Source organism: Thermobia domestica, chromosome 8, assembly GCF_964235325.1.
Source record: "Thermobia domestica chromosome 8, izTheDome1.hap1.1, whole genome shotgun sequence".
NCBI classification, from domain to species: Eukaryota; Metazoa; Arthropoda; class Insecta; order Zygentoma; family Lepismatidae; genus Thermobia; species Thermobia domestica.
The window spans coordinates 228,630,226-228,643,572 of record NC_137461.1 but is presented as its reverse complement, the minus strand read 5'-3'; the positions used below and the strand labels follow the sequence as shown (position 1 = coordinate 228,643,572).

The following is a 13,347-nucleotide window of genomic DNA, read 5'->3' as shown; positions in this document are numbered from 1 at the left end:
AAGCAGCTTCAACAAATAGAATTACTTCTTCATCAAAGGAATACACCATATACTAGGAATTTCCCTTGGATTGTACAAGCGCACCTCAATTTCAAAAAATTTGCCTCAATGATATATAAAGTACCCTCTTTACCATGCTTTGTTTGGAGTTATAGTACAAATATGGCACAAATAACAGTTATAAATCCTCTTTACTTATCTATATCTAACGTGGATTTAAAGGAAAAAATTTATCAAAATATATGGAAAGATTTCAAGCAACGTTTTGATGATGAAACATTTTTCATTTATACAGATGCTTCGAAGTACAATGATAGAAATGTCGGAGCAGCAGTTTACATCCCGAAGAATAAAATCTCCCTCCAATACAAATTACCGAAAGAAGTTACTATTTTTGAAGGAGAAGCATTCGCTATTAGACAAGCCTTACTATACATAAAAAAACACAAAATCAAAAAATCTGTGGTATGTTCTGATTCGCTGAGTGTACTCATGAAGTTACAATATACCTATTGGGATAAATCAATGACATGGATACTCTTAAATATAAAATATCTATACACAAATTTGTCTAAGAATAATTATCAGATTCATTTTGCATTTATAAAGGCACATGTAAATATCGAAGAAAATAGCAATATAATAGATAATCTTGCAAAGCAATCATGTTCAACAGGAAATCCTACTAACATCAAAATTGCGCCATGTAACCTTTTTCGTACAATCAAAGAATTCCACGATAAAGAATTAGGGAAATGGTATGACGTTGAAAAAACCCTACCAGGAAAATTTTACTGGTCTATATCGCCATCATCACAAGAACAACTCAAGAAACACATAAAATCTTGGACTCGGCAAGAAATAATTTTGTATTATCGACTGCTTTTAGGAACGGCTTTAACTCCTGTTAAATTGTACCAAATTAAAAAAAAACCAACTTATCATTGTTGGTGTGACAGAGGCATTGGAACTATGAATCATATACTATTCGAATGTGATCTATTTGAATCGTTTAGAAATCAATTTCTTTTTCAACTTTATAATCATCTAGGTTATGCTCCGTTTTCATACAAACATATTTTAGCTTCTAATCAACGAATACCAATTAAAGCTATGATACAATTTCTTTAAAAAACCGGAATCTCGATATAAAATATATATGAAAGTGTGTTGACATATTCAAGAAGGTTTACTAGTACAATTTCTACTGAAGAAATTTTTTAACTTACTACCATATTTTTTGTAGCATTTATGGCACAAATTGGTCATCCTGGTGCCCTTCTTATTTTTTTCAGCACTTTTTTAAAGTGAAGACAAGACAAGACAAGACAAGGGCTCGTTATATTAGGCAGCCGCTTTAAAACTAATTGAGAGAACATTTCACTAGTTATTCTTAAATTGCACATAATAGACAGTTGCTAAAATGTCTTCTTTCTAATAATAAGGAATATTGATTAAAAAGAGAGTAATAAGAAAAAACTTTCTACCTTTTCCAATGTTTTGCAGTGTAATATACGAGTCAAATGGTGTGTTTAGGGGTGTACGAATGTATATACAATTAAATTTAATGAATTCAACATAATTCTAGGTTTTAGGATTATTTTGTTTGACTGGAGTATGGAGTGATTTTAAATATTGTGTTTTGATATGTACCAAGAAAGTGAAAACTGCACCTAATGGCAACGAACATGTTTCGGGTAGCTGCAAATGTAAATATTTCTTTAAATGTCGTAGCATTTGCTTGTAGTACCTAGTCTTTCTAAGAGTAATAACATACATTTAATGGGAGTGTGGAATTAAAAATATAAGTTGTTCGTTAATCCCCAGTTTCAATATAACATTTGCAAAACAAGCCTTATTATTCATTACTATGAGTAATATTATCATTTCTATTTATTTGTTTTGCAAATTTGTTATTAAATAATCTGATCACACAATTTTCCAGACAGAATTTTGAGATGTTCATGAGCAAGGAATCAAATCTCTTCTTATATCTTCGTTGGTTAAGAGTACAAAGGGCTGGTACCTACTTGTGTTGCTCTTGTCAATTTACTTAATAAAATATAAAATACGTTATACGATATCATGTCTTGTCCCCTAACTTTTAACGTCCAATCGCCACCACTGCTTATATCGTAAAGAAAATCGAAATAGTTGCTGTGATGTTTAAGTTGCTCAAACCTTTCTCTTGAAGCTAACATAATCACGTCTAGAACTTTGTAATACAAATCGATCTTGTATCTTGTTTGTGGATCTTCAGTAGCTTCATCTTCAGCCTTGTACTGAAACTGTCTCTTCTTCTTTCCACTTCGAGCTTGCACTTTACCTATCCGTGGATCATCCATATCTAATGCTGATGCCAATCATCAACTAAGTAAGATTGAAACTTTGCATTATTTCTGTTACTCTCAAAATACTCAGATATATTTTAAAGAAACCCGACTGCGTCCAACACATGAGAATCAATACTTTGGAGACATCTTATTACGTTTATGTGGAGTAAAAAGTCATACCAGATAACGAGTGAGCAAAGAAAAATAAAGTCAAGCAGCTGGTTTGCTATACACAGAGAATCGTGAGCGACAATTCTATCTGTTCTATTGTCGTTACTTATGTGAAGTAAGGCATCATAAACCTCCCCTATTTGATATATAGGTGGAGTTAGAGCACCAATTTGGCTCTCCCACCTTGTGGTACTTAATGGTTTAAAAATGATACTGCTACTGAGTTCCTTTGGTATGGCCCAACGTTGAACTGACACAGAGAAAAAGTCATAAACTATACAAGAAAATGAGAGCATTCTGAGATGCTGTGGCTTTATCGTTAACGACTTTGTTTAGTGAATAACTACTGCAAGGAGCATAGAAGGCCCGTCAATTTATTTCTAAAATTTTGTTCTGAACTCCTGAGTGTTTGCCTTTCATATTGAAACCATTGTCATATCCTTGGCCTTTCATGTCTTCGATAGGAATGTTCATTTTCTTTAGGTGTTTAATTATTACTTCTGCCACACCTAGACCAGTGGTGTCTGTTACCGGTACGAAACCAAGAAAGTGTTTGCAAATTTTGCAAGGCATTCTCCATTACTGTATGCAATTTGTACAAAACGAACGATTATTGTCATTTGCTCTGTACCAGAAATAACTGGCTAGAGTGTAGTGTTATACTATAATATTTTGTAGTTCTCAACAAGGACAGTATTTTACTTTTAATTTGTAAACTAACAATTTTATTTTGGACATTTCCTAAGTAATGGTATTTATTTTGTCTTCCCATGGTTCTTGTAATGTGTTCGACCATGACGCTATCAAACTTTGCAAATAGTTCTACCAGTTTCAGAAAATTACCATTATTACTTACGTAAAGTTTATCTGATGTTCCGTGTTGCAGTACACATTGTTCCCTAAAAACTGTATTATTGCCACTAGTCGTTCTATTACGTTTTTCCAATGTTGTGCTTCGGCATTTAACATTTTCTGGTGTTCTGCATCAATTGTGAGACCACTTTTCAGTCTTATCGAAAGCTCGATCCACTTTCTTTGGAATTCAAGGTGAGAGAAGGAAACCTATCATGACTAGCCGAAGCTTCAGAAATTTGGCGCCAAATGTTATAGCCATCCACACTGTGAAAGATATTTTACTTGGGCATTTATTCCGAAGTTGGGCGTCCGCTTTCGTCAAGTTTTTTCGTTGTTATCTCCATTCCACACTTTCTGCAATTTGTTATTAGGTTAATTAATTCGTGCTCTTTACAAACTTTTAAAAGATTTTGCTCGTTATCAACGTATTGCTTCACAAATGTTAAAACTGCTAGTTCATTGCCCTTGTACATTCGCCATGTTGATAACATAAATGCTCGTTTCTTTCCCACAATGCAACTTTTCGGTTACCTTGCGCCCAGTAGTTCCTTCCGCTCGCCGTATAGTCCCATGTTTATAACCTCTTATATATAACAAATAAACAGATTTTTCGAGACTCTTATATATTATAAAGCACTCAAACGATCAAATTATCCATATCTTTCCTGTAAATTTTAAAACTTTCGCTGGAAACGGACGCCCAACTTTGGAATTTAACCCTTTACTTGTGGAAAATCATTTGCAACGAAAACAGAAAACAGCATTTTTTACGAATAAACTAACCACTCTCTGAATACAGTTTTGCCATTACATAATGTGTACTTGTAAAAGTTATTTGTGAACTAACGGTTGAAATTATCTCTGGGACAGTTGTTAAACTTGGTTAATTGCTCTAGAGGAGCTTTTTTTGACTGACGTGGTTCTAACATTCAGAATGAACAATTTGTAAATTGGTTTAAAACTCGCTGCTAGAAGCTTAAATATCTCTAGATGCTGTAGGTTAGAACGGTCTGTCTCAAGTGTGAGTGTACCTTTGCATACTTGAAATGGAGCGTTAGAACATTGCTGAATAGAAAAAAATATAAAAGACACCTTGATAATCTTATCCACCGTAGCTGCAAATCTTATCTACACCACTGCAAGGAAAATATTGAACGCGATACCTGTGGCTAGTAGTTTGATAACTGAAAATGAGGGGAAATGATCTGAATTTCCTGAGTGTGAGTGGAGTAAGTTTAATTACATTCCCAGGTGAACACTATTTTATTTCTTGCGAAGCATTATAATTTTAATAGTATTCTTTTCGTTTGCAAATTTTGCCGCCCATTAGACTTGCCGGCCCTGGTCTGCAGCCAGAATCAATCCATTGCTGTGTTGCCAATTTTTGTTTCTCTTGTGAAGTGCACATTTAGGCCAGCTTTACACTATACGATAGATCCTAGGAAATCTCTCACGATTTTTCCTAGTCAAAATCTCAACGTATATGGCATTAAATCGCATGTCATTTCCTGTGTTATGAACGATCCTATGAGATTTCTCTTGTTTAGAGCACGCTCTATTCCGAAAAGAAAATTCATAAGATTTCGATTCAAGCGACATCAGGTAAGAAAAAGGGAAAATAAACTGATGCGGTATGTTTTCTAATTTATCTTTTGATCGTGCAGGTTTACTTTGGTGCACCACTCGAAATAATTGTTGAAAAATTATAATTTGTCACTCATTTCCTTATTATTATTTCCTAAATGATTTGCACTGAGCGACATGAAATGACATGAGTGAACTTTACCTCACATGGCATAGATATATTTCAAGGGAATCATCAAAAGCAACTATTGAAAAACTACAATTCTTTTATGATTTGTCTATAAATACAGCGTACGGATGTATAGTATAAAAACTATAGTGCAAAAACATAAACCAACCTTGTGCTAGGTGGCCACTGAAAAGGAGGAATGCTATCTAACCGAATCAAGCAGGGCTTAGCGGGACCCCGAGTATTAGTGAAGGGCTGCGTCCGAAGGAAGCAGGCGCGTCAGCGAAAGTAGTGAAAACGAATGGGTTTTAGCAATCATACGAGTTTGAATAGCACTTGTCATGGTATCAAACTAGTAGCGCTCCACTTGTAAACATAAATTACAGCTTCTATTTGGTTTAGGAATTAATTCGTGCGGTTGGTACGCACACATTGAAGCTGTAGTACAAACACAAAATACATAAATACCTTAAGAAAAATATTGTCCATCGCTAGCCACCACTTTCGCCCATCTGTCAGGCAATGTACGGATTCCGTGGCGAAAGAAGTCCTCATCCTTGGAAGCGATCCAGTCAGAGACCCATGTTTCGATATCTTCTGAAGAAGTAAACCGCTGTCCAATCAAATCGTTGTTCATGCAATCGAACAAGTAGTAGTCCGAAGGAGCAACGTCTGGTGAATACGGCGGGTGGGGTAAAACTTCCCGTCCGACATTTTCTAAATAGGTTTTGACCGGTTTTGCGACATGTGGGCGAGCGTTATCATGTTGAACAATAAGTTTATCATGTCTGTTCTCCCATTCTGGTCGTGTTCTTTCCAGAGCTTGCTTCAAACGCATTAATTGTCGTCGATAACGTTCTCCATTCATAGTTTCACCCGGTTGCAGCAGCTCATAGTACACCACACCTTTCATATCCCACCATATGCACAGCATAACCTTTGCACAGTGAATATCTCGTTTTGGTTGTGATGGACCTGGTTCACCTGGTTTCACCCAGGCCTTTTTTCGTTTAGGGTTCTCGTAATGGATCCACTTCTCATCACCGTAATAATTCGATGCAGAAACCCCTTTCTGCTCTGTCGTTGAAGCAGCAATTCGCAAATGGTTTTTCGTCTTTCAACGTCTCTGTCTTTCAATTCATGTGGAACCCAATGTGACATCTTTTGAATCATTCCCATGGCTTTCAAGCGTTTGGAGACTGTTGTTTCATCAACGCCTAATGCTGCTGCAAGTTGTTCCTGCGTTTGACACGAATCCTGCTCGAGCAATGCTGTCAATTCTTCGTCTTGAAATTTTTTTGGCTGTCCAGCTCGCACTTGGTCTGCCAAGCCGAAATCACCACTTCTAAACCGTGCAAACCACTTCTGACACGTTCGCTCAGCTAGAGCATGGTCACCATACACTTCCACCAAAATACGATGACTTTCAGTCGCACTTTTCTGCATGTTGAAGTAATGCAGCAGGACACCCCGCAAAAACACTTTATCAGGCACAAATTGCGCCATGTTCACTTAACTACAAACTGGTGTTGTTGACGCTTTAATCCACTGCCCTATACTACGAACGATACGCGATGACAGGGGTTTGCAACACATTTGTGGATACACGGAACTGTGGGACGCTCCGTTCGTTGCGCCATCTCTTGTCCACCCGCACGAATTAATTCCTAGACCAAATATAAACTGTGTAGAAATACACTGGTGGTAGGAAATAGTATCACCGGTCATCTTTTATATGCACTCACTTAGGTAAATGTTTCGCAGAAAGGGCCTAGGCGAACGTAAAAAATACAAAATTTACAGGAGAAATGTAAGATGCAAGTATACCTAACACAACCTAACCAAATCTAACCTAATGAAACTAAACTAACCTAGTATTAATAGAAAAAAGCGAAATTCTATCATTTTTTAAAATTATGCTGAACCCCTATACTAATATAATTTAGCATAACCGTAACTAACCTAACCTATTGTGAACAGAAACTACCGAAATTGTAACATTTCTTAGAAAAAAAGTAGCTGAACCCTTCTGCAAAATATTTCCCTCACTTATTTTATCCGTCGTAAAACACTTATAATGATTTTACCTTGTAAATGTAAAATATAGATGTATTACTTTGTATTTAATTCTATGGTTGCAGAATTAGGTTCTTTATAAATATATCTGTTCGTGCAAAGTATTGAATTTTACCTATAAATCTTCAAAAATGTGGTGCGCCAGAAGTACACCAGCACCCTTCTGATTTTTTTTTTTTTTTTTTTAAATACAGGTATCCAATTTAACAATATAGCTCCTGGTATTAATATCAGTCATTCTGTAATATTCATAATATTGAAAAACGTCATTCGGTCGGACAGGAAAATTCCTTACGTGTATGGCACAAAACGGTAGGATTTTCTACGAGATATGTCATAACATTTTTCCGAAGATAAATCCTAAGATATTTCCTAGGGTTTATCTCGTAGTGTATAGCTGGCCTTACAGTTCATTCAGTAGTAAAGATGGCTGAGCTTTGCTGTGGCGAAATTAATGCTAGCACTACAAAAAGTCTAAATTAATATATTTATATTATTATCGCTATCAATCTACACATTTTTGGACAATGGGTGAGCATGTGATGGTGCGAAAAATAGAAAGAGCCGTCCCTGGTTTTAGACTTAAATTAGCTAAGTCCCAGACTTGCATTTCCAGTCATTAAGACGACACGGTAGACAGGATTTCTCGGGCCCTGTATACAGTAGACGCTTGTACAACTCCAGTTTGTTTTACAAGTTTATTATTAGGATATAAGAACATCGTGTTTGCCAATTTGGTATATTTCCAATTATTCCTCAATAATAAGACGATCTGGTGCTGCTATCACTGGGTTGCCATATCTGTGCGACCAAGTGCCCAATATGTACTATTGAGCTGAGCGCAAGGGAATCTTTAGGCGGATACTTCCGAGTTTCTTTGAACAAAATTTATCGGCTGAATCTTCGGTTACCAAATTTTGTAATTGGAAAATGTGGTTTATATTACTGACAATCTAAGGATTGGTGGAAAACTCATTTAGGGTGGAAAAGGTAATAATTTTTACGGAATATTTTCAATCAATGTATCTTTTTCGAATGTAAGAAAGCAGTTTGAGAAAAGTAACTAAGAAATAATCAGTATCTGATAACGCAGAAGTCTAATTTAAAGAAATTAGAAGAGGATCAGACAAGAGAGAAGTGGCAAATTGAAGGCTCGAATAATTCTCATTTTTAGAAGGTTTGGAATCCACTAACATTGAGAATGGTTGCGTTTAAATTAGAGATAATATTAAAGTTTTAGTAAAAGAAAAACTTAGGCACGTGGAAACACATAGAAATAAACTATGGTTCGACGAAGAATGCACTAAACTAGCAGAGAAGATAAAACAGGCAAAATTTTGTTGGCTTCAAAATCCGAAAGCTAGAATTGCACAAAATCCTATTGACATCAGGTGGGGAAGTTTTGAACTTTTACAACCAAGAAATATAATTTTTTGAAACCTAAACTTATTGAACTTGAAGATAACACTAAAAAAAATCGTGACATATATAAAGGTATCAGTGAATATAAGAAAGTCTGTCAACCTCGCGCTTATTAATTAAAGAAAGCGGACAGTACCGTTCTCACGGACACGGATAGTATTTTGAATAGGAGCATAGCTTTCTTTGACAATTTGCTAAACGCACAGCCAAAGAAGGATCTTCGTAGAGAAAATGCAATCCATACAGCAGAACAGTATATATTTCAGAGCCTAACCGAACAGAAATAAAATTAATATGAAGAAATTAAAGAAACAAACCTCCGTGTGTAGACGAAATTCTCGCTGAGTTAATTTTAGCTGGAGGCGAGAAATGTCGAACATTATACAAATTAATTTTCCTTATATGAAACAAGAAGAAATTGCCACAAGAGTGGAGAAAATCATTGTTCCAATTCAAGAAAGGCAATAAAACTGATTATAATAATTATCGAAGCACCTTTCTTTTTTTAACACCCTATAAAATCCTCTCAAACATTTTGTTGGTAAGATTGATCCATACGTAGATGAAATTATTGAAGATTATCTGTGCGGATTTAAGCGAAATTAATTAAGCTGCAACACTGTTTGTATTGATAACCGTTACTACAAAAGTAACAGTTTCTCTTCCAACAGATTATCTGAATTTCCTTCCGCATGATAAAATTCGTTAGGAAAACAACAACAAAGATTCAGTCATTGGCAAATTTCTTGGAAGTAATTTAAAATTTATTACGCATGGCTTCGAATTTTCTCCTCTAATATGATCTTCCCATAAATATGAAAGTAATATCTATGTCGTTAAGATATATGATATTGTTACGAATAATAGAATAAACTTAACTCCTGATAGTAAAGTTTACATATTCTTCTTCGGGAAAAAACAGTGACAAAATGTGTGGGACTTTATAATATTTTCCATACATCAAATAACATTCCTGTGCAATTATATGCATTACTCAATCTTCAAATAAGATAAATACAGGGCGATTCAAAAAGAATGGCCTGATTTTAAAAGTCCATATGTATTGATAAAAACATACTACTAAAATAGGATAATTGCAAAATACTCGTAAAATCCTCAAGTGTTAGCTATGCTCTTAGAAATGTTCTATGTGTCCACCAACAGCAGCACAAACAACATCTAGACGATATTTAAACTAGTCATAAACTTGGGTCAGCAAGGCCGACCTGGACTCTTCCTTTACACAAGCATGCTGTCTCTTCAAATTGGCGATACCAATGACGAATGTTTTTGGGTGCGTGCGGATCAATGTCAAAACGCCGCCGAAAAGCACGCTGCACCGAAATCACTGACTCAGTCTTTGCAAACTGCAGCACACAAAACTCTTTCTGTTGAGCGGACGCAATCTTACTTCTGACTGACTGCAAACTGAGAAGAAGTACTGACTGACAACCAACGGCGAATTTCCGAAACTCTAGGGCACGCCCACTCAAACAACACTCATTTCTTTGCCGGCACGTCCCATGCTTCGTAATTATTACCGTCCAAAGTCAGGCCATTCTTTTTGAAACACGGTGTATATTGTTGTACAATGGACAGTTCTTAAACTTCCACGAGATGTAACATCACCATGGAAAATCTTGAAATACTGAAGGGACAGAACCCTTTTAAATAATACTTTGGAGAACTCTCAAAAGAATGTGAATTCTAAACCATCGACTGTTATTTCTGACAACAACACTATTCTAAAAATGATTTAAATTCTATTTATTACAAATTCACTATACATTTCATTGAATTTTCATCACAATAGAAATCACCTGCCTTATCTTGAAAATAATTCAGTCACACAGTTACATATAAAGATAAAAGTACTTTCTCCGATGTCTTTATCCGCATTCCACTTTCATTTCACTTATTATTAAAATATACGAAGAAAAAATAACTTTTATTAGTTCGTAATTTCGTAATTCTTTTGTAGAAAGTACAATCACGATATTTACATTTATATGGCAGTGTCTCGAGCACAGAAATGTATCATTCAATGAGTTCTACTTATTTTATTAAATATTTACTTTATAATGTACCATATTTACATGTAGAACATGTCTTAAAATGTATTCGTAACCATTTGATACAAAACTTTTATCTCCTGTTGGTTAAATAATTGTATTTTTCTTCCGCACTTTAAAATTTATCTACTAGTTGAAGTATATGCTGCTGTTCTTGATCCTTCCAATCAGTATCTCCAGCATCTCCTAGATTTCCAGCATATTCTGTAAAAGTAAAAAGACGAAACCATTTTATGCTCTAATACAAAGTAAAACGCACAACTGTATTCCATTTAGAAAGGAACTTAAGGATCGAACACAATATTTCACAATTATCTATGTAAGTTGTATTCAGTAAACCTGGCTATCTACTTAAAGACCTGATTCTTGGAACTGTATTACGACATTTTAACGCCTCCACCTGAAATCAAGATCTCAAACAGCCAAATATGATGAAATTTTATTTGATTTAAATCCGTTAATAGGTAAGTGTACAAGGATCTTTAAGCGGGTGTTCAGTTTATATATATAAAACAGCATTATAGATGTTGCAATAAAATATTGTACACCACACTTACAACCTAGCAAAGTTAAAAAGAAGTTCGTTGTTTCTCATAGCTCGGCAAAGAATAAATAATTAAGAGCTACAAACACAGTTGTAATTTTATACCAAATATCGGAACGCCAGGTTATGGTAATGCTTTAAATACGAGTATAATTATTAAAATTTCAACTTTTTATAGATTCATTTACATAGTACTTTTTGAATTGCTCTTATCTGAACGCTATATGAAAATAGCTTATCACATTGTTAATCTAATTCAATACTAGAACAACTTAAAAGAACGTAATTTTGTGATATCTCCACTGACGATAGTTTGTAGCAAAATATTCACTAAACGGACTAAAACTCGTTACTAAGATAAACAATTATTTCGATTTCCCGAATAAATATCCCGAATTATAGAGGTAAAAAGAAAACTTAGGTGTTATCTACAAACAACGCGTTTAAAGAAATCCTGATATCTTGTTAAGAACTATGACAATAATTGTCAAATGATAAAGAAACGTACAGCATACTCATGGCTCTATCAAACCTGATTATTATTTCTTTTTTATTATACTTTCGGTTTTGTCTACGAAGCAATGAAAAAAGCTTATTTTTTTCCTATCATACTTCTTAAGAATTATTAGGTTGGTGCAAATGAAACGTCATTTCCAAAGGGGAAAGGAGGGGGGCAGTGGTCGAAGTGAGAATGTGAGATGCCATACCGCCTCTGTTTTTTTTCGCGAAGAAAGCATACCGCCTCTGGTTTTTCAGTGATCAAGACATACCATCACTGGAGAGTAGATGCTAAATACCTCTAATAAATCAATTTTTATACACAGTAACAGACGAATAGGTTTTTGAGTATTTTCGTGTATAATTCTCTATTATACAACACAAGGGGGTGCTTTTTACTTTTTCAGAGAGTTGTTAGCGGAGAATCAAAGTCTCTTCATGCCCCCCCCCCCCCCGTAACTACAAAGAAGCTCTCCAATGGTTTCTAGTTATTATGTAAATAGAAATGCAATCTTCCAGGCAACATACCCTCAGTGTATTTCAACATTTAGATATCCGGTATATCGAGTCAAAATCGAAATAAAACATACCGTGTCTGTTTTTTGCCCACTTCGAACACTGGGAGGGGGGGGGGGAAATGAAAACCACAACACCTGGTTAACCAAAATAGTCGCCGTCAGCAATAACACTGTTGCCATTGTTCATCCAATGATTGGACTCCGTGGCGGAAGAAGTACGCACTCTGCAATGCGAAGAAGTCTTCAATCGCACGTTGCACCTTCCAATCATCACGGAAGATCTTCCGTTCCAAGAAGTGATTGAATTACGAAAGAGATGGAAGTCGGTGAGAGAGATGTCAACATAACACGGTGAGGGTCAGGAAGGGTTTCATACTGTAACTTATGGAGGAGGGAGTCACCGTCTTTTAAGAGACATGTGGGCACCATTAGATACCATGTCTACTGACTATCCATGGATGCTTGCGGACAAGGTTGGGTCACTTCAAGGAGTTCAGGATTATAACGAACCGCAGTGATGGTTTTGCCCCGACGGAGAAAGACATGATGAATCACACCACTATAAAAGCAGCCACATTCGGCGGATCGAAAAGTGGTTTGGAAAACTGGTTTGGATGTTGATCAGGACTCAACCACTATCTTGAGCATTTGTGATTGTCATACGAGATCAAATACTTCATCAGAAGTCACTATCCCGACGCAAGAAATGTTCCAAGTTATTCCACAGACTCAGAGAACTGCACACCTCCGGACTGCGATTCTTGTTAGCTGCTGTCAACTTACATGCCACTCATGAGTTCAACTTTTTCACCTTACCAATAGCAGATAGTCACTGAATAAAAGTGGTCTGATGTATGCGTAACTCGCTTTTAATGCCACGAGCACTTTTCCGAGGGTCTGCTTCCAGGTATTCTTGAGGAATTCATCCGCACATGACGTTGCTCGGTGCTCATGCAGTTTGTTTTACAAATCCTGTATACTCAGAACGAAACTTGACGAACGAACAGCGAATGGTGCATTCGTTCACCATTCCTGGCCCAAATGCACTGTTAATGTTTTATTGCGGTTCACTGTGCAGAATGTTCCAGTTTGAATTCGTCAAGAG

General features: G+C 35.8%; 1 protein-coding gene across 1 annotated transcript in view; it reads right to left on the bottom strand.

Moving 5' to 3' along the window:
• Window positions 1–10,361: 10,361 nt before the first annotated feature.
• The window catches only part of LOC145693463 (beta-catenin-like protein 1), a 69,056-nt gene continuing 66,070 nt past the window's right edge, over window positions 10,362–13,347 (bottom strand). The window contains exon 11 of the mRNA XM_081769491.1: window positions 10,362–10,886. Within this exon, the coding sequence (XP_081625617.1) occupies window positions 10,798–10,886 (89 nt within the window). The 3' untranslated portion in view covers window positions 10,362–10,797. The remainder of the gene's footprint in view (window positions 10,887–13,347) is intronic.